This window comes from Vespula vulgaris, chromosome 1 (genome assembly GCF_905475345.1).
Source record: "Vespula vulgaris chromosome 1, iyVesVulg1.1, whole genome shotgun sequence".
In the NCBI taxonomy this organism is placed as follows: Eukaryota; Metazoa; Arthropoda; class Insecta; order Hymenoptera; family Vespidae; genus Vespula; species Vespula vulgaris.
The window spans coordinates 3,094,984-3,116,199 of record NC_066586.1 but is presented as its reverse complement, the minus strand read 5'-3'; the positions used below and the strand labels follow the sequence as shown (position 1 = coordinate 3,116,199).

The window sequence follows — 21,216 nt, the reverse complement described above, 5'->3', positions numbered from 1 at the left end:
GTGTTATAAAAACAATTAAACGAGAGGCAAAAAAGTTTATAGGCTTCTTTGTAAAAGGACAAGGAACGTAGAAACTGGCATGATTAAGTAATCATTTTCCTTTTTTAACGCGATTTCTTGATTTTATTTGAAAGTTATTCGATCACGTAATAATGAGATCGCGTATTAATAAATAACAATGATATGTAAGATTACATTGTGTATTAGAGGAGGAGAAGGACATCATTTATTCATTAAACATCGGATACAGTTTTCTCTTTGGAAGAGTGATAATGCCTTGCAAAAGTTTCACCAACTAAGAGTGGAAATACCAAAGTTGCCTCAGCGTAAATCTGAAAGAAAAAAAAAAAATGTAAATATGTGATCAAATCATTTGTTTGTTGTTTTCTTTTTTTTTTGTATTAGATGATATTTTCTTACTTTTACCGGGGCCGCATCTTTTCGAATTTTACCCCAAGATATTGCCTCGTCTGGACGAGCTCCGCTATCACTACCATCGAATTCTGAAGACGTATTTATAAAAACAGCATAGTCAGCACCATTTCTCTGGAATAGAATATAATTACATAATATTCTACTGTGAATAATTTCCTTCTACTCACCATTAAATTTGCATTACAAATATGATGTTTTACAACACCACCTCCTACTATGATCATTCCACTGTTCACTGCTTTCATAGCCATTGTATTTAATCGTTTCAGATCTAAACATGTAATACAAATAATATGAATTATTTTTAAAACTTGTTCGTGTCTTATATAAAGGAAGAACATTTACCTGAAATTATGTCTACTACTAATCCTGGATTTCTAAAAGAATGAAAATACATCATGTCACCTAAACTGCCATCTGTTAAAGCTGGACTAAAAACTGGAATTTTATTCTTTGCTGCCCAGTAATATATCGATTCTTCGTTATTAATTTCTTCACCTAATCTTGTTATTATTTTAGATGGTGTCCATAGAGTACCCTATAAAATAAATTACAACAAGAATTGCAAAATAATGCAATGAAATAACATAATTAAGTATTGCAGAATAAATCTTTTACTTGTTCCTTCTGTTCAATCAACATAGCATCTAATATTGGCATTACCCAATCTTCAAAAATACAATAATTGTCATTAGGAACTAATAGATTTCCTATTCGATTAATTCCAATTTCTCTAAGATGTTTTCCATCTAAGTGGAAATCACCAATATAAGTTGGTGCTAAACACTTAATAAAATCTTCTTCTATTCCACCTGCTGTTGTAACTATACAATCAACCTAAACAAATAAATTGGCTAAACTCAATTGATAAAATATAAGACATAATTATAATATATATATATATATATATCATAAATATTCAACAACTAACCATTTTATGCTGCACAAGAAATCTTATTGTTTCTCTAACACCACAAGAAGACATGTTAGATGTATATCCTAAGAATATAGTACACGATGATTTTCTTTTAATAAATTCGTCATCTTCCAACTCATCAATCTGATCCTCTTTAAGAGGTATATTTCTTGCAAGCAACATACGTTTAATTTCATTTACAGCCAACCCAAAATTCGTTGCTTGAAAACCAGAATGTTTATATGACTCAAAAAGGGCATGATAATTAATTCCACGATTCCAATCATACCCTGAAGGATATAGACACAATATAATATTTTTGAAATTTTTCGTATACATTCTTATTTACAAAAATGTAGTATATATGACAACATACCTTTTACTGTAGGTGTACCACTTGGAAGAGGAGAACTGTGAACCAGCACAGCATCTTTAACAAGTTGTGGTACTTTATCTTTAGTATCATTTTCGTTTACGTTATTCATTCTTACAACAATTTGTACTTATAAATGAAATAGAACAAGAATACCTCACAGTTACATACACAACATATAAAATAACCTTACTTAATAAGCGTCATTATTTCTTTTCGTCATATTTTAATTATATTTACGGAATGATAAAAATGTATGTGTATATACACATGCATACATACATATATATATAATTAATAGTTTTACAATAGTTAATTATTGTAAATTAAAAATTAAATAACCACATAAGTATATAAGTACATTGCCCATGTACAAAATAGTATGTTTTCTATGATCAAAGATATCGATTAACCAATCAGCTAACACTAAAAGTAATTCGTTTAAAAACATAAAATTTTATTTTGCATTATCGATTTTTTGTACTTGTTGAAAAATTAAAAACATAGAAATTATATTTTATTTTTTATTATTATTCACGAATATTAAAATATTAACGAAAAATATTTTTTATTATGAAACGATATTAAGTCACGAGATGGCGCTTCATGTAATCCAACTGCGACGCATTTACTTGTTATACCGTCTCTTCAAAGTTATACATCCTAGGTAATTTTATTGATGTAAAATTTGCTAAGCAAGAAACAGTAATTTGATAATATAATAGCTCAATAATACTTTTTATCTACTTTCATTAAGAAAAAACGTAAAAAAAATATACAGTAATGGGTGATATAAAATCCTTTTTTCACCAGTGGTGTGGAAAAAATGGGAAAGATCCACAATTTGATGTAAGACCAACAGGTAAGTACTACCATTTTTGCGCATATTGCTGATTACTGCAGTTAGCAGAGATTTCGTCAATCAATCTTTTATAGGCCCGAAACATAGACAACGTTTCCTGTGCGAATTACGTGTACCAGGCTTTGATTACGTTGGTGCAGGAAATTCTACTAATAAAAAAGATGCTCAAGGAAATGCAGCTAGAGATTATGTTAATTATTTAGTTCGTGCAGGACATGTCAATCAAAATGATGTTCCTAAAGATACATCTAATTTAATGCCACCAGTATTAGGGCCAGATCATATCAAATTGGAACCGTTACCTCCAATAAAATCAGTTTTTCAAGATGGAATGGGTCCTAACGATATAGGCCAAGCATATCGACCATATAACGAACATGGTCAAAGTAACTATACGTATATAGATAGGTTGGCCGATCAAAAGAAGGTAGAAGACGCAGAGGATGTTGATGTCAATTCTGGAATTCATGGAAATTGGACTATAGAAAATGCTAAATCAAAACTGCATCAGTTTATGCAAACTAACAAAATTAATGCAGATTATAAATATACCCCAGTGGGTCCAGATCATACGAGGTATGAAACATCCCATCAGAGCCCTTTAGTTTCAAGTTGGATTGGACCTCTGGTGCTCTGATAATATCCAAAATCCTGCTTAGAAACCAAGTTTAATTACATCCCAATATGGATTTAATGTATTTTATACCATTTGAACATGATCAAGGCCATTTTGGATTACATAATTAAAGTTATCTCTAAAGCTGGTACAAGAGGAAAATATAAAACTCTCTTGTGCACAGATGGCAGGTGATGGTATAACCAAAACTTTTATTGAAACGATTCAATAATGGTTTTGGTGCAAATACTTCATAAAATGTGATCCATCGTATTCCAAAGTGGTCTTGGGTAATTTCAAATGGTAAGTTCTCAATAATTTGCATAACAACCTTTCTCAAATTTATTGCTTGTAATAAAAATATGTAGAATACTTTTTATTTGGATATGTATTATATATTTTACATAAAGAATATCTTTTCAAGGAGTTTCATGGCAGAAATGACATTTTATGTAAAACAACTTGGACGAAGTAAGTTATATATCTTAGTTAATTAATTGCTTATATTCATAATCAAATGTGAAATAAATTTTCATTACATATAATTACGAAAATTTCAGATGTTACTGGCCGTGAAACAGGATCTAACAAACAAACTGCATCAAAAAGCTGTGCCTTGTCTATTGTTCGACAATTATATCATCTTGGTGTCATTGAAGCATTTAGTGGTACTTTAAAAAAAAATAAAGATGCAGAACAAATAAAGCCTTATCCAGTTAAAATCTCACCAGAACTGGAATCTCAAATTCATGATCTATTAAGAAGCTTGGAAATAAAACCTATTGAAGTTAAGCACACAGAGGTATAATATAAATGATCATTTTTGACTATATCAATTAGTAATAAATTTATACTAATTTAATTTATTTGTTACTATAGAATGTAAAAAAAAATCCAACGCAACATACTTCTTCACATTCTCATGCAAGCGTAGGAGTTTCACTGTTAACAAATCAAATTCTAGATGATTTCATATCATCTGTGCCACAACCTGCAGGTGTAGTTAGTTGGTCTCCTCCACAACAAAATTGGAATCCATGGACTGGATGTAACATTGACGAAGGCCCCATGGCAACAATGTCTTTGGATAGATTATCAGAGGAATTAATGCATGAGCAACGAGAAAGACTGCAACAAGATTCTAAATTACTAAGTAGTATAAAAGAGAGATCAACTTTACCAGTCTTTCTAAAGAAAAACGAAATTATGAATGCTATTAATGATAATCCGGTCATTATTATTCGTGGAAACACAGGCTGCGGAAAGACGACTCAAGTTTGTCAGTTCATTTTGGACGATTATATTGCATCTGGTCAAGGTGCATTATGCAGCATTGCTATTACTCAACCTAGACGAATTTCAGCAGTATCTGTGGCAGATCGTGTCGCAGCCGAAAGATGCGAAAGTTTGGGACAATCGGTTGGTTATTCCGTACGTTTTGAATCATGCTTGCCTAGACCGTACGGAGCTATAATGTTCTGTACTGTTGGTGTACTCTTAAGAAAATTAGAAGGAGGGCTTCGAGGAGTATCGCACGTAATTGTAGACGAAATTCATGAAAGAGATGTTAATTCTGACTTCATCATGGTTGTTCTGCGCGATATGATACACATGTATCCCGATCTAAGAATTATTCTTATGTCGGCTACAATTGACACGACGTTGTTTAGTGAATATTTCAATAATTGTCCAGTAATTGAAATCCCTGGAAGATCATTTCCCGTTCAACAATATTTCTTGGAAGATTGTATACAATTGACTAATTTCGTTCCACCTATGGATTTAAAGAAACGTAAGAATCGTGATTCGGATGATCTACCTTCGGACGGAGAACCCGAAGAAAATTTAAATAAAGTTATCAGTCCTGATTATTCCATTCAAACAAAAAATGCCATGGCACAACTTACCGAGAAAGAAATAAGTTTCGAATTGATAGAAGCTTTATTACAATATATTAAGGGACAAGGTATTCTTGGTGCAGTTCTGATCTTTTTACCTGGCTGGAATTTGATATTTGCATTGATGAAACACTTGCAACAACATCCTATTTTCGGTGGGATGAGTTATATCGTTATTCCGTTGCATTCGCAATTACCAAGAGAAGATCAAAGAAAAGTATTCGACCCTGTACCTTCTGGCGTGACAAAAATAATATTGGCTACAAATATTGCAGAAACTTCTATTACTATCAATGATGTAGTATATGTAATAGACTCGTGTAAAGCTAAAATGAAATTATTTACTTCTCACAATAATATGACTAACTACGCTACTGTATGGGCAAGCAAAACAAATTTAGAACAACGTAAAGGACGTGCAGGTCGTGTCAGACCTGGATTTTGTTTTCATCTTTGCTCAAGGGCAAGATATAATAGAATGGACGAACATATGACTCCGGAAATGTTCAGAACACCTTTGCATGAATTAGCATTAAGTATCAAATTATTAAGATTGGGCAGTATTGGTAAATTTTTATCAAAAGCTATCGAACCACCGCCCATAGATGCTGTAATCGAAGCTGAAGTTGTACTGAGAGGTAATGAAAAATTTAATCACTTTGTTTATACTTTATTAAATTCATATTTGTAAAATCTATATTTGCTTATTTTAGAAATGAAATGTTTGGACAAAAATGATGAATTGACACCTCTCGGTAAGATTTTAGCTCGCTTGCCAATAGAGCCAAGATTAGGAAAAATGATGATTTTGGGATGTATGTTTCGAGTTGGAGATGCACTTTCCACGATGGCTGCAAATAGTACTACATTCCCTGAGGTGTATAATATGGCTCCTGACGTACGCCGACTAACCACGCAACAAAAGTGGTTTGCAGGCGCAAGATATAGCGATCACGTTGCTATGTTACATGCTTTCCAAGCATGGGAAGATGTTAGAGCTTCGGGTGAATACGCAGAACAAGCGTTTTGCGACTCGAAGAATTTAAGCTTACCTACTTTAAGGGTGACATGGGAAGCAAAAGTATGTCGAACAAAAATATGCTTTATTAATACATACAATTTAAAAGTTTCTTTTTCTTTTTAATTTAAAAAGTTTTAATTTTCTTTATTATGCAGAATCAGTTACAAGCTCTTTTGCAAAGTGCTGGATTCCCAGAAGAAACGCTTTGTCCAAATCTATTAAATTATCAATCGGGTGCTGATGTTGAACTCGATACGATAACTGCTTTGTTATGTATGGGACTTTATCCGAACGTTTGTTATCACAAAGAAAAACGCAAGGTTCTTACAACCGAATCAAAAGCTGCTCTTATTCATAAGACATCCGTTAATTGTAGTAACTTCGAACAAAACTTTCCATTCCCATTTTTTGTATTTGGAGAAAAGGTAAATTAATTGCGTTTAATTTTATCAAGTTAAATTGGTCGTTCTAACAAAATACAAATTTCTAGATTCGTACAAGAGCCGTGTCTTGTAAACAAATGACCATGGTATCACCGATTCATTTGCTATTATTTGGATCTCGAAAGGTGGAATATGTGGATGGTTTGGTAAAATTGGACAATTGGATTAATTTAGATATGAATCCACAACATGCTGCTGCTATCGTTGCATTAAGACCTGCTTTGGAAAGTCTCGTTATAAGAGCTGCGAAAGATCCAGAAACGATTTTAGATCTGAGCACGGTAGAGCAAAAGGTTAGCTAATTTTAATACCTTAGATAAATACGATATAGAAAGAATAATATTATTTAATGAAATAATTTCTTTGTGATTTGTAGGTTTTAAATGTTATCAAATCGCTCTGCGGTATGAACGCTTGTAGATACGAGTTAGATCAAATCAGTAGCAGTGGATTTCAATCGCGTAGATCTCCGAGAGGTCATCCTACTCCCGGTTTTGCTAGAGATGAAGCAACTCCATTGAAAATGATGCGAGGAAATGGCGGATTTCGTAGACCTTCGGGAAGTTACAGAGGAAATAATTTTGGTGGAAATTCTAGTGGATTTAGTAGCGGATTTGGAATGGGTGGTCGATTTGGAAGAGGTGGAAATTGGGGTGGTGGTAGAGGAAGATTTCGTGGAAGATATTAATTATTATACTAGTAGACTTGATGTAATTTAATGTTTCATGTAATTTCATTTTTCACGTATACACGAGTGTTAAAGAACAAAACGACAAGTAAGTGATACTTGTCACAGTACTTGTCTATTGCATTCAGTATAATAGATTAATTAATGATAATTGAGTTATGTATGCACTATATATTTCTTTTATTGCTGTCACTATTCTGATGTTGAATATACTACTTTAATTAACATCATAATAAAACTTTAAATAAAATAAAATTTGCACGAAAAACAAAAACAGTCATTTTAAATATGTCTTATGCATGTGTTGATCATAACAAAGGACGATAATACATAAAATATTCAGAGATATTGTAAAGCTGTGCAAAGTGCAGTATTTACAAAAAGAAGAAAATATTGACGTTAAAAATACTTTTAATTAATAGATTAAATAAAAAGACAAAGTTCATGATATATTTACCTCGACTAATCGTGACTCGAAATATTTCAACTCGATTTTTTACGATTAAGAGTGTGGTAACCATGATCAGAAACAATATGGCCTCCTTGTAGATATAGGTGTTTACGTACGCCGTGCCGAACGAAATAGATAATTATTAATGTAAGTAATTTAAATATTTATCTAAATTTTCTAACTATCATCTATCGGATCTTTTAATGTTCAAAAATTATCGAATTAACTTTACTTTACAAATTTATTGTTTCTTTTCTTTCATGACAAGTTAATCGATCCGTTTTTTTCTCGATTTACGTGTCACGTGTTCAGAATGAAAAGCGCGCGAAAATTTTTAAACGCTTAAAATACCTAACGTGATTTATACAAAAAGCGAAAGAATTAATCGTGATTTTTTTTTTTTTTTAGAATGGCCAAGCCGATCGTTTTCGTGACGGGAAATGTTAAAAAGTTGGAAGAATTTATCGCCATATTGGGAAAAAATTTTCCTCGTGAGATAACGAGCAAAAAAATAGATCTTCCAGAATATCAAGGCGAGATCGATGATATTTGTCGAAATAAATGTCGCGAAGCAGCGAAGATCATTAAAGGTCCGGTAATCATTGAAGATACTTGTCTCTGTTTTAATGCGATGAAAGGACTTCCAGGACCATATATAAAATGGTTTCTGGAAAAATTAGGACCGGAAGGATTATATAGAATGCTTCATGGTTGGGAAGACAAAAGTGCTGAGGCTGTTTGTACGTTCGCTTATTGCGAAGACGAAGATGACAGTCCAGTACTTCTTTTTCAAGGTCGAGTTTCAGGTACCATCGTCGATCCACGAGGTCCAAGAGATTTTGGCTGGGATCCTTGTTTCCAACCTTTAAATTATGACAAAACATACGCCGAATTACCTAAGGAAGTTAAAAATAATATCTCGCATCGTAGCAAGGCTTTAGAAAAATTAAAAACTTATTTTGTAAATCAATCTTAAATTTATCAATAAACGAAATATATAAGATATTTATAAATCATCTCTTATTTATAAAAAATCGCATAAAAATAACAATGATGAAAAAATAAAGTTATATGTACGTACACGCTGTAGCATAGATCGTATCTTAGATATTTAATTTCTTACAATATAGTTTGTATAATGTATTCATTTTTACATTAAAACATCGAATGATGCAATAAAATTAAGAATTTAATCATATTTTTAAAATGTAAATACCCGTTATAAATAAGATATCATATATCGTGGATAGAAAACAAAACTGATTTTTTGGGAAAAGTATATCTAAGGTTTAATTTGATTTTTATATCTAAAAGAATAAAGTAAGAGGTACATATATATATATATATATATATATATATATATATATATACGGGTCTATATATACAGATAAATGAAAAAATAATCAGTTTCATTCATTTAAAACCAATTATCAAATTTATGCGAAATTTATAATACTTACATTATTGTTTATGAACAAAAAATGAATTATCGATCATTATTAAATTGGTAAACACGTAATCTCGTTTTTGTCAATTCGTTATATGTAAGTAATATCAAGAAATGTTCCAAGTTAATTGGTATTAATCACAGGTCTTTAAATTTTGTAAATATTGTATCTAAATATAAATTAAAAATCCCACAAAATGATTAAAGATTTTTAATTAATAATCTCTATGTGAAATAATTTATTAAATATAGTAGACATTTACTAGAAGAAATCAATAATTGTTTCATCCTAAGGTTATCGGTAAGTCTCGTATAATAATCAGTATTTTGTACATATATATACATATGTATATATATAACAACCGAATATTATAGCGTAGACTGACTAAGTATTAAACTTTCCATATTGTTATTCCTTCTATCTCGATAAGTCGATGTAATTCTTAACACATATTCTTTGTTCATATTCTTTGTGCGATATAACGAAGAAATTAAATTTGATATCACCTGATCACATATATTCCTGATCACATATCACACCTGATCACATATATTCGGCATAACACATGTCATATATATTCTAAATTTAATCATATTATTTATGATTTCGTTTTTGTAATCGCTAAAATATTAATAAATTATTAATAAAAGCATTTAAAAGTATAAGAACTTCCTTTCTGCGACCTTGATCTCTAGAAAACATAAATCATTATCGATAATAATTTTTATTACTTTTTTCTCCGTTGTATTGAACATAAAAGATAAAATCAATCGTTATTTGCGATTACTATTTTTATAATTACTATATTTAAGATAAGTTTATTGCACTAACTTTATAGTTCTACAGGAACTCTATAACTATATTCTGGAAATTTACGTAATTTTTATTTCTTGTAATCTAAATATTACAAGAAAATTTTTTTTATATATTCCATGTCAAATCTGATCCTATATATTTCCTTACCTATTTCATATACATATATATATATATATATATATATATATATATATATATATATATATATATATATATATACAGACAATAAAAAATAAAAGTTTTAGATGACTATCTTTTCGATAGATTATATGTATAAAACGTATGTATAATATATAAAACGTATATATTTATTATATATTATATAGATACAATATTTATATATTATTTATTTATTATTATATATATAATGATGATGATTCATTAATTATTCCATACCACGATTATTCATTTTTCCAAGTATTAATTTTACTAATGGTATTACCAATGCTGCATTCATACATCTTTCCTCATACATATATACATATATATATATATTTATTTATTTAATCTATGTTTTATAGACGTTGGTAATCCGGAAAAACCGCAAAATCATAAATATACTGTCATATATATTTAGAAACCGGGAAATACTAATACTTATTTTTTTCTGAGGAAGTGTGCATGATTCTTTGACATTATAAATATGAATTGATGATTTTTCATTGTTATCAGTCTTTTACGTATGCAAAAAGCAAACAGATAAAACGATACGTATAAACGAGGGTTATCTTTAATACGTTGATTACAAACGGCATGGTTTGCGTGTAACACCCTTTGGTGTGGGGTTATCGAGTGCATTTTACCGGCAGAACTTGTTGTTTTTCGCCTTATAAAAGAGAGAATGCGTTGATATATTTTACCAGTCTGGAGCAATGGGTCTTGCTACGAATGTGCTCACCGGTAAGTCAATTTTAGGAATTGGAAAAAGTATGGAAAGTTATTACGAAAAAAATGGAAATTTTTCAAATGCGAGAAATAATAATTAAATACCAAAAATTCGATCAGTGCATTGATTGTAATATGAATTGATTTATTGGAGTTTAAAATGAACGGAGTTAAATTTGAATGATGGAATTAAGAATCGACGTAGAATATTTTCATCCTTCTATACATAAATTTTGTTAATATGATTTAATTGAGGTTTTATCGTGATGTAATATCTATTCATTATGGCGAAATAAAAAATGATAGATATTTATCAAATATTTCATTTCCACAGCCTTGCTGGTGTTCATCGCTGCAGCAAGTGCGATACCAGGTATATTTTATTTCATATACATTTTTAATTTTTAATAATTATTTTAATTTTTAAAATATATATAAGACGTATAAGATATTTTAATACGATCGTCGTGTTCTTTAATCAGTTTCTATTGCATTTCGTAGCACATTTTCCTCGTGGAAAAACCTTGGTTTATAAATACTATGGTGACATAAAGGCAGGAACTATAGAACTGGCACCATACGCATCTCAATTTGGCCTGGAAAGTGTCCTTTATATAAAACATGACATTAGTGATCCAACACTGAAAAATGCATACTATGTAACACTACGTAACTCTAAAATTGGTCTGCATAATGGCATGTCAATTCATTATCAGAAGGTTGTTAATTTCCATCCGATCGTTGAATCTGCTAAGGCGCTTGAAAAACCATTTTTGGTGGTGTACGATGAGAACGGCAAGGTATTATTAAATTGCAAAATAAATTTCGTAAAAATTAACTTTTTTTTTATGTTTGTCATATTAAGACTAAAGCTTTATTTTTTAGTTCCAAGGAGTGAAGTTCCAAGATGAAGAACCAAGATGGTCGAAAAATATAAAGCAATCTATAGCTTCGATACTTCAACTAGACCTTTCATCTTTACAACTACAGACGCAACCCGTGAAGTCACACTCTTTCGTAACACCTGAGGTAGGTAACGACTGACGGGGACATCCCGTATAGCGATTAATGTTCTCTTTGGTTGTTACCACTAGAATACCATTCATGGTAACTGTGAAGTTGTCTACAATGTCAATCCGAAAGATCAGCAGAATCCTCAATCCAATAATGTTTTCGTCGTCACGAAGTTTTACGAGCCAATGAATTGTACCAACTTCGTTCAAAAAGTTGTCGATCAAGTAGAATGCGATAAATGTTACGTCGAATCGGAGGTAAATTAAACTCGTTATAAGGATACATGTTTTTTCCTCTTCATTCAAAATTTTATTTTGCTCTAAATTCAATATTATTTACAACAGAACGCTATGACTACAGCAAGCCGAAGAGTTTTCGAGATAATAAATCAAGGACAGGAAATAATTATAACTAAATTAATTGGCCATGGTGTCATAAACTATTTCCCTTGGCAAGCTAGATCTGAAGCTCATTACCTATTGAACAAGTAATTATCCTGTAATGTTCGTTCTTTCAATGATCTATTTTCTAACGCGAAATGATTTATTTTTTTTTCTTCTTGCAGTCAAACTTTGATTCTGGAGAATGTCGTGCCTATAACACAAATAGTTTTGCCTGTTGTTGATTTCCAAAAAATTTCTCTTGTACGCGACGTTACCTTCAAACTTTCAGAGAATTCGGATATAATTACTAATCAAGATCTTATTCAAGAAAGGCGTAAATTTAATTCTGAATCACTCATTGCAAAATTGAAGAAAATGTTGATCGAAGCATCAGATTATCTCGAAGAAAATCATATAGAGACGAAAGAACCTGATTGGAAACATGGTCAAACGATCAACAGAATTCATCATACGATGGCGAGTATGGATCTTAAATCGCTCGAAGAAGTATTTCATACGATACAATATTCAAAGACTCCAAAAGATGTTACCGTCAGGTGCGCATTTGATTTTGATGTTTCTACAAATGATCTTTGTCTTTAATAATTATTAAAACGTTTCCTTTTTCTTTAGAAACATCTTTCTTCAAATTGTTCCAACCGTTGGTACAGCCGACAGTTGCATTTTCGCAAAAAATGTTATCTACCAACAAAAAGTATCTGATCTCGACGCCATTATGATGCTCCATAAATTGCCAATGTACGTGAAATCACCAAACGAACAACTTCTTGCGGATATGGAAGATCTCATCGAAGTTAAGCCCGATATAAATATGGACGTTAGAGTCGCTGGCATATTATGTTTCTCCAGATTGATTCACAAAACTTTCAAGGACAAAATAATAATCTACAATTCGCAAATAGATAAATATCTTAAAAATAACTTTTACGAACATATTAAGAGTAAGAAGATACTTTCAAAATACATTTCTTCGTTATATTTTAGAGATATAAATATTATATTAATGAATATGCGAATTTTATAGACGAAACAACGTATTACATGAAAATGGTTTACTTGATGGCTATGAGGAACGTACAACTTAAATATGTTCATCCAATTCTGGAACCCATAATCCGTGGCGATGAAGTCATCTCCGAGAAACCTTATCATATACGCACAGCAGCTATTTGGGCTATTGAGAAAACGATCCTGAATGATCCCCATTATGGTTACAACTTACTTTGGCCTATTCTCGCGGACACCAACTTACCGTTGACCATCAGAATTGCTGCTTACAATATTTTAATTAATCAATTGCCACATATGGGACGTATCATGAATATTTATTGGTTTATGGTTTATGAGAAGAACGAACATCTTTACAATTACCATGTGACGACCATCAAAGGTTTATCAAATTCCGTCGATCCTTGTCTTCGTCCAGTTCGAGAAATGGCTAGGAAGATTCTACGCTTTACTAGAATGAGATTAGTTCATGCTCCTCTTTCTGCTAATTATCTCGTGGATTATGTTGATCCCAAGTATGAATTTGGCGAAACCGTAAAAACTTCTCTTATCCTCAACGAAATTACAGGAGTACCACATGTTGGTTCCGTCCAATATTCTTATATGACCGCACGCAAACGTGTCCCTATTCTGGGAGTAAGTATTATGTTTAAACTCTACATATAACATTTAATATTTCATCATTGTTATCAACAATTTAATTTATTATATATGTGAATTTTGTTTGTATAGATTTATTGGAGCGTCAATGGTATGGATGAAATCATAAACATGATTAAGAAACAATTGGTAGGCAACATTATGGAAATCATTAAGGATGAAAATGTTATGAAGATTTTTAAGAAGATAGTCCAGGACATGCCAGTTAATGAAAATATTTACGTGGATCTTGCCATAACAGTAAACGATCAAGTAGTCCAAACTATTCACTTGGATAAAAATAATTGGATGACAATCTTGGATAAAGTCAAAGATTGGAAGAATATTATTTCCAATGCTAATATCAATGTACAGGGTGTCGTATACGACACGTTTTACGAAATGTATGTACCTACCGACATGGGTCTTCAAGCTGTACTTACTACGAAAGTACCAGTTCTGGCATCTGCAAAATTGAATACTGTTCCTACCGAAGATAAAGTACCTCTAAATATGGATCTCAAACTTGATACTCGTTTGTGGAAACACGGTGAATACGCTATGTCGATCTATAATCCGATCGTTGATGTTTGGCATTCCATTCGCAGAGTTACCTCTGCTGATGTCGCTTTACCCACTGACATGAATATTGTTTACAATCACAAAACGTCCAATCTCAAACTTACCTTCCAAAGACTACCAGTGAGCAAATATTCGAATTCTGGAATAGTAAGTTACGCGAAGAATTATGTTACTATTACCGAAGATGAAACAGATGAATTGAAGAAAAGTTGTGCAACTTGCCAGCATTACGAAGTAGTCACTTTAGGTGAAAAATATCAAAAAAGCTATAAGAGTTCTTACAATTCTGAGGACTCTGGTCTTCAATTCTTCACGTCGATTTTCGATTGCGAGAGTAATGTTACACCTACTACTAATAAGATCGAATGGATGCAAGCATTCTCATCGGAAAACAAAAATACTTGGTTGGTAAAGTTATCAGAGAATATTTTTATGAATAGAAACCTTTCTTTAATAAATATTCAATAATTATTATCGATAATTTAGGAATAGCAAGCTTGTCCAATTCGTCATGGGAGTTCGCCAACAATCATGGCTTAATTTCATTTCTCCTGAAATAGGAAGCTGTGGATCTCTGATCAGGATTGAACCTAGTATCGTATATCCAACTTCGAGCGTAAGTAGACGCAAATTGTAACTTCACATTTTCTTTCGATTAGCTTACATGCTTATTATTTATCTTCATTACAGGTTGTTGTTAACTTGCGCGTTAACGTTAAAGATTTAGATCACGTGATTGATAAAATGAGTTTTCTTAGCAGCAAAAGAATAAACGTCCATGGTACCCTCGATGTAATAGCAGCTTCCACCAATACGACTACTCGTTCGTGGGACCTTAACGTTAACGTTGAATCTAGTCCAGCTCATATTAATAACAATCTTAAAGTACAAATTACTCGAACCACGCCAGGGGAGAAGAAGCTCAAAGTACTTGATTTTATATTACGTTTATATTACGATAAATATATGTATACAGATATTTTAAATAAGAAATATTTGACTCATTAGATTTGCATAGATGGACAGAAAAATTATCCGGTGTTCACTGCCGATTATTTGAAATTGAACACAGTGAAAGAAGAAACCAATACTAAAGTTTCCTTTACCATGGGTATGACTGATGACGACAAATGCGTTCGCGACGATATGGTAATAACGATGATGGTAAAGGGTGAAATGAGCGAGGAACAGAAGAAACAGATGTCTCACGATAGCGTACATGGTCTTTGCGTTAAAGACATACAAAACCAACTCTTCACCACTCAGCAAGGATACATTCCTAAGACTTTGAACTGTTTATATGAAACTATTCTTTACTCGACTATGAGAAAATATACCACGAATATTGTTTATAAAAAGGTAAATTGCTATATATATTTTTTAAGTTATTATTCGGAATGAATAAAATTGTCCATTTCAGGTTCCTCAAAGCATAGCATCCAAAGTAGTCATGCTTGAGGATATAATTCGAGCTGCTTTCTTACCTCAAATAAGTTATACCACAAATGTCGAACCTAACAGCGTAAAAGTAATCGTCGAATATCCAGTAGGAACTGAGAACATGGACGTATCTGTTGTTACACCAAATCACAGTTACGACATTACTGAAGTACCATTTGGTAATAAATTCTGGAACATATTGATGGACAATACTCACTTCTCAATGGATTTCTTGCAAAAATTATATAACGAACAATTAAGTACGATTATTTTTAATATACATATATATATTATTTTATATTTAATTATTATTTATAACGACAGTATATGGAGCTTTATTCACACAAAATTTTTTCTTTTTTACAGAAATATGCACTGTATATCCTCAAGTCTTGCTTACGGCCGATAATAGCTTCATACCTTACACGTTACCTGATCAATGGGTTTTGGTATCTGGCGATTCTGTACATAAAACTTTCGCAGTTTTCGTAAAGGTTGTTCAAAACAATGTGATTACTAAAATCATTGTTGGAGAACACATACTTGAGGTTGTTCCAAACGAAAACGAACCATTGATCATGATTAATGGTACTGTAGTGGTCAAGCCATTTGAAAAGGGTGTAGTAGAGCCTCCTAATGAGTACAGTAATCATGTCTTCAAGTAAGTTTTTCTATATATTACAAATAATTTTATCGGAACATTTATTTGTGTTTTAATTATAATTTTAATTTATTTCTTTCTGTCATAGGGTCACCAACAATAACGAACATGTAATCGTACATTCTGAGCATGTACCAATTACAATATTGTGCACTCCCAACAGCATGACTATTATTTTGGATACTTCGCTTCAGGGTCATTTCACCGGCATGTGTGGACACCTAGATAATACGCATAAAGAGAAACTTCCTAAAGTCTATAGTACCGCTGTTCTTTGAACAGTAAAACATAATGTATCTTGATTAGCGATAATGTATGTTCTATAAAATTTGCTTTACCTGTTTACTCACGAATGAATTTAAAGAAAAAATATTAGAATAATAAGAAGTTAATAGAAGAGAATAAATTAAGTTTTTATTTCATTAATATAATGTTTAATTTCCAATTTAATTAATACATTTCTGAATATCAATTAAATAGAACGTAGATGTATGATATATCTAAAAAATTATTGAATCTTCTTTCTAAAATTCGAGAATTAACATAGAATAAAAAATAATAAATATATAATATATCTTAGTTATAATATAAATTAATAAAAGCGCGCATCGTAACTGCCTCCGTGGCGCAATTGGCTAGCGCGTTCGGCTGTTAACCGAGAGGTTGGTGGTTCGAGCCCACCCGGGGGCGGTTAATCCTTTTTTTGTTTTGTTTTTTTATATGCTTTATTATATTTATCCAAAAAATATAAAATTATATTAATTATTTCACATAAAATTATATTATATTAAACAAGAAAGAAGATTTGTGCAATTTTAGATATTTTTCATTGACTGGTTATATTGTAATGTATTTAATTTCCGCCACGATGAAGAATGGCGCTGTAGTCGGTTTCTCGTGTCCCCTTCTCGTATAGGATCCATTTTTCTTTATCAGCGCATGTACGCCGCACGAGGAGAAAAGTGATTAATTCGAACTAGAAAGACATCGTTTATTACGTAAGTACTACCAACACCGGTATAAGATTTCTTTAATATTATTTATATTAAAAACTTTGTCAATTTTGAAATGATCAATGAATTATATATCTAAAATTTTTAGTTGCATGAACCGGTAGGTTAAACATTCGTTGTAATTTTTTTATACGTACATTTATATATGTACATGTGTTATATAGGATATAAATTGAATGTGAATATAAATTATATGAGAGAAATCTTTTTTATTGTCGTTTACATCTTTTTAGTAAATATTTCATTGGTACTTGAAATCGATCCGATAAGAATTATTTTAGGTTAGATTCAATAATATAGAGTTCGTTGCGGTCGATACTTTTAGTATTACATCAGAACATTGTACAGGAACAAAGTAAAATTACTTTAAGGTTATAATGTTTGATTCCAGATATTTTGTATAAAAAATGGCATCACAGTTCTTCAACCGACTAGGTCAATTAGGATTAGGAATGAGTCTTGTTGGTACCGCTGTTAGCACTGCATTGTATAATGGTTAGTAAACATTTTCTTTTTTACTGTTAATTATACTTTTTAATAAACAATATTATAAAGATGGTATTTGTATTTGGTTTTTCAGTCGATGGAGGACATAGAGCAGTTATTTTCGACAGATTTGCTGGTATCAAAAGTCTTGTGGTAGGAGAAGGAACACATTTTTTAATTCCTTGGGTACAAAAACCTATTGTCTTTGATATACGTTCAAGACCACGAAACGTTCCTGTTGTTACCGGGAGCAAGGATTTACAAAATGTGAACATTACACTTCGTATTCTCTTTAGACCAGTACCTGATTCGTTACCTAAAATATACACTGTTCTGGGTTTTGATTATGATGAAAGAGTACTACCATCTATTACAACTGAAGTTTTGAAAGCTGTTGTTGCACAGTTTGATGCTGGAGAATTGATTACTCAACGTGAATTAGTCTCTCAAAAAGTTAGCGAAGATTTAACTGAAAGAGCTTCTCAGTTTGGTCTTATTTTAGACGATATATCCATCGTAAGTAATTTATCATGTGTTTGTCATCAGAATAAATAAAAGAATAGTTTTGCATTTGTTAAACTTTCATAAATTTGTAATTTTTCCAGACACATTTAACTTTTGGAAAAGAATTTACACATGCTGTAGAATTGAAGCAAGTCGCCCAACAAGAAGCAGAGAAAGCTCGTTTCTTAGTAGAAAGAGCTGAACAACAAAAGAAGGCAGCTATTATTACGGCTGAAGGTGATGCTCAAGCTGCTAGTTTAATAGCAGAATCTCTTGGAAATGCTGGCGATGGTCTTGTTGAACTTAGAAGAATCGAAGCTGCCGAAGATATCGCATTTAATTTAGCAAACTCTCGACAAATAACGTATTTACCATCTGGACAAAATGTACTGCTGAACTTACCACAGTAAAGAGAAAGTATGAAATGAGCAGTATATATATATATATATATATATCTATACATATATATGTATAAGTTAAGCATTTACATCGTAAAGAAAGGCATTTTGGTGTTGATAACGTATTTGAATGTGGCAAAAAATTCCTTGCAAGTGTTGCATAGCAGGAATATATAGAATTTCATAATACTTTAGTTATTTTGCAATTTGTATTGTTTCTTTTTTTTATAATTATATATACTCCTATTCCTTTTATCGAATATTGTAAATATCTTCCAAAAAAATCTTTCTGTATCGAATTAATAATCTGGCCTATCATATTTGGGTAACTATTACTTTATTTTAAATAATAGGAAATAGTACAAAAAAATTATTCGTAGCAAAGAAATATTTTTTCGTTATTTAAAAAATACGAATCACATTAGAATTACAAGAATGATATTATCTTGAATCGACTATTTTTTCATAGTTTTGATATTCATCGATTATTTAAAGATAACTCTTGGATACTGATAGCATCTTTACATAAATATTTTTCATAGTTTTAGCAATTCTCGAATTTTGTTGTATTTGTATATTCAAAAGTATTGTGAATAATGAATGAAACAGGACTAATAACACAGCAATATGCACACTGTTAAAAACTAATTTGGCATAAGATCTACATAAACAAGTCATTTTCAATTTGCCACTTTTGAATAAAACCTAAGAGCATGTTGATAAAATAATAATTGCGTATAAAAAATTATACACTTGTTAATGAATATCACGCTCTTATATTATTGTTATAATACTGAAATATTCCTTTGAGATAATTTTGATATTTATTATATAGTTTTCATACGAAGCGTTCATTCTCAAAAATCTTATTGCCTTTCTCACATTCAATATGATATCTCTTTAATTACAAGGTTCATCGAATGCTTCATCTCCAATTAAATATTTCTTCTCTTAAGATCATAAAGTTAGAATTCTTTTACACGTCGAGAAGGTCGTGCACCGTTGTTCTTTGATCGCTTATTGCGACCGGTCGTGCAGCGAATCACGATGATCAATCAAGCAGCCGAAATTGATGAGAGATTATCTCAGTCGGTGTGCTTTCGTCTCGCGTCTGTCGGCAGAACCTGTTAACAGAGAAAACAATCCATCACAATTTGCCGATCACCGCGGGGTACCTTACACAGGTGGTCTTCGGTAAAAATTCGAGTCATATCCAAGGAAATTTACCGTATATCGTAACGTACATAAGCTTCTGTATATAAAATATTCAACAAATATGAGAAAAGATATGAAATTTACGTGGATATTTTTTTCTTGATTGTTATCGACAAAGTAGTATGATGAAAAATATTGTATCATAACTCTCGTATAGTCATTACAATTATTTCTTCGTCGTATTTAAAAGCATCTTCGTGAAATTTAATAATAGCCTTTCGAATTGAAACATCTTATGTTCGAATACGATCGATATCTCAAGCCCATAGAATTCGAAAGACAAGAGGATGAGGACGGAGGTTGCGTAGCGTCGTAGCAAGAACGAGAATGTTGTTGAAAATCTCGCTTGCCTTTGATCCTTTGCCTCGGTGAAATTGTTACCTGATTTTCATGAGTCAATAGGAAAGGAGAAAGATGGAGAAGGAGAGATCGGTGTGGTAGCGGCACAAGACGAAAGCAGATTAGCGTGAATAATGAAGACACGACACCGTGAAAGCCTAAGCGGTCCTCCTTAAGTCTACTCCTTCGAGTAGAAACCGGAAAGGAAGGATGCTGGGAGCGGGTGGAACCGGCAGAAAGGAGGTAGAAGCAGTTAATTACTCCTCCCATCCACGGGATAACGACTTCCCCTTATTTGTCGAGAGGCGCAAACAGTCGACCCCTCTGCGCGAAATCCCTTGCCAAGACGCTTTTCTGGAGATATATATGCATATATATATATATATATATATATATATATATATATATATATTTCACGAGGCACAAAACGTAGTCGTCTCGTTCGAAAGCTGCCCTAGATCGCGTCCTGGTTTCGCGTATTAAGAGAGTTGGATGCAACACTCCGATTATAATCTCGACGTTGCGACGAAAGAAAAATTCTTACCCTCAACGATATTTATATATAAATCCGAATAGAGATGATCGGTCAAAGGGAAGTAGGACACAGTTTTGTTTATTTTCAATTGCTAATTATTCTGACGTACGATCAAGGACCATCACA

The 21,216-nt window shown here is 31.7% G+C and overlaps 5 protein-coding genes and 1 non-coding gene across 8 annotated transcripts; 5 read left to right on the top strand and 1 right to left on the bottom strand.

Moving 5' to 3' along the window:
* Nucleotides 1–195: 195 nt before the first annotated feature.
* On the bottom strand, nucleotides 196–2,111 carry LOC127069115 (probable deoxyhypusine synthase). The gene is made up of 7 exons (XM_051005831.1): nucleotides 1,728–2,111; nucleotides 1,367–1,641; nucleotides 1,054–1,272; nucleotides 781–973; nucleotides 603–706; nucleotides 421–546; nucleotides 196–332 (listed from the first exon to the last, which is right to left on the bottom strand). The coding sequence occupies exons 1-7, from the start codon at nucleotides 1,834–1,836 to the stop codon at nucleotides 234–236; spliced, it is 1,125 nt and encodes a 374-aa protein (XP_050861788.1). The 5' UTR covers nucleotides 1,837–2,111; the 3' UTR covers nucleotides 196–233.
* A 262-nt stretch (nucleotides 2,112–2,373) lies between these two features.
* LOC127061349 (dosage compensation regulator) lies at nucleotides 2,374–7,526 on the top strand. Of its 2 annotated transcripts, XM_050992480.1 has the most exons (9): nucleotides 2,374–2,586; nucleotides 2,661–3,162; nucleotides 3,627–3,673; nucleotides 3,763–4,004; nucleotides 4,082–5,738; nucleotides 5,814–6,181; nucleotides 6,277–6,546; nucleotides 6,612–6,857; nucleotides 6,941–7,526. In XM_050992480.1, the coding sequence occupies exons 1-9, from the start codon at nucleotides 2,508–2,510 to the stop codon at nucleotides 7,250–7,252; spliced, it is 3,723 nt and encodes a 1,240-aa protein (XP_050848437.1). In that variant the 5' UTR covers nucleotides 2,374–2,507; the 3' UTR covers nucleotides 7,253–7,526. The 2 variants fall into 2 exon arrangements, with proteins under 2 accessions (XP_050848437.1, XP_050856997.1); XM_051001040.1 differs by lacking the exon at nucleotides 2,374–2,586 and having other exon boundaries at nucleotides 3,020–3,505.
* Nucleotides 7,527–7,662: 136 nt separating this feature from the next.
* LOC127070731 (inosine triphosphate pyrophosphatase) lies at nucleotides 7,663–9,804 on the top strand. Its single transcript, XM_051012976.1, has 2 exons — nucleotides 7,663–7,850; nucleotides 8,112–9,804. The coding sequence occupies exon 2, from the start codon at nucleotides 8,113–8,115 to the stop codon at nucleotides 8,677–8,679; it is 567 nt and encodes a 188-aa protein (XP_050868933.1). The 5' UTR covers nucleotides 7,663–7,850; nucleotide 8,112; the 3' UTR covers nucleotides 8,680–9,804.
* Nucleotides 9,805–10,741: 937 nt separating this feature from the next.
* Nucleotides 10,742–17,031, top strand: LOC127070756 (uncharacterized). The gene is made up of 16 exons (XM_051009162.1): nucleotides 10,742–10,867; nucleotides 11,187–11,225; nucleotides 11,354–11,652; nucleotides 11,738–11,881; nucleotides 11,947–12,123; nucleotides 12,211–12,353; nucleotides 12,432–12,806; nucleotides 12,883–13,211; nucleotides 13,295–13,914; nucleotides 14,011–14,903; nucleotides 14,986–15,115; nucleotides 15,190–15,426; nucleotides 15,508–15,858; nucleotides 15,920–16,199; nucleotides 16,306–16,600; nucleotides 16,689–17,031. The coding sequence occupies exons 1-16, from the start codon at nucleotides 10,840–10,842 to the stop codon at nucleotides 16,876–16,878; spliced, it is 4,530 nt and encodes a 1,509-aa protein (XP_050865119.1). The 5' UTR covers nucleotides 10,742–10,839; the 3' UTR covers nucleotides 16,879–17,031.
* A 151-nt stretch (nucleotides 17,032–17,182) lies between these two features.
* Nucleotides 17,183–20,299, top strand: LOC127070762 (protein l(2)37Cc). Of its 2 annotated transcripts, none has more exons than XM_051009176.1 (4): nucleotides 17,183–17,598; nucleotides 18,005–18,108; nucleotides 18,194–18,615; nucleotides 18,705–20,299. In XM_051009176.1, exons 2-4 carry the CDS (start codon nucleotides 18,021–18,023, stop codon nucleotides 19,011–19,013), a joined length of 819 nt encoding a protein of 272 aa, XP_050865133.1. In that variant the 5' UTR covers nucleotides 17,183–17,598; nucleotides 18,005–18,020; the 3' UTR covers nucleotides 19,014–20,299. The 2 variants fall into 2 exon arrangements, with proteins under 2 accessions (XP_050865133.1, XP_050865134.1); XM_051009177.1 differs by lacking the exon at nucleotides 17,183–17,598 and adding an exon at nucleotides 17,691–17,713.
* Trnan-guu (transfer RNA asparagine (anticodon GUU)) lies at nucleotides 17,217–17,290 on the top strand. The gene has a single exon. It is a non-coding gene; the product is annotated as a tRNA-Asn (tRNA).
* Nucleotides 20,300–21,216: the final 917 nt, after the last annotated feature.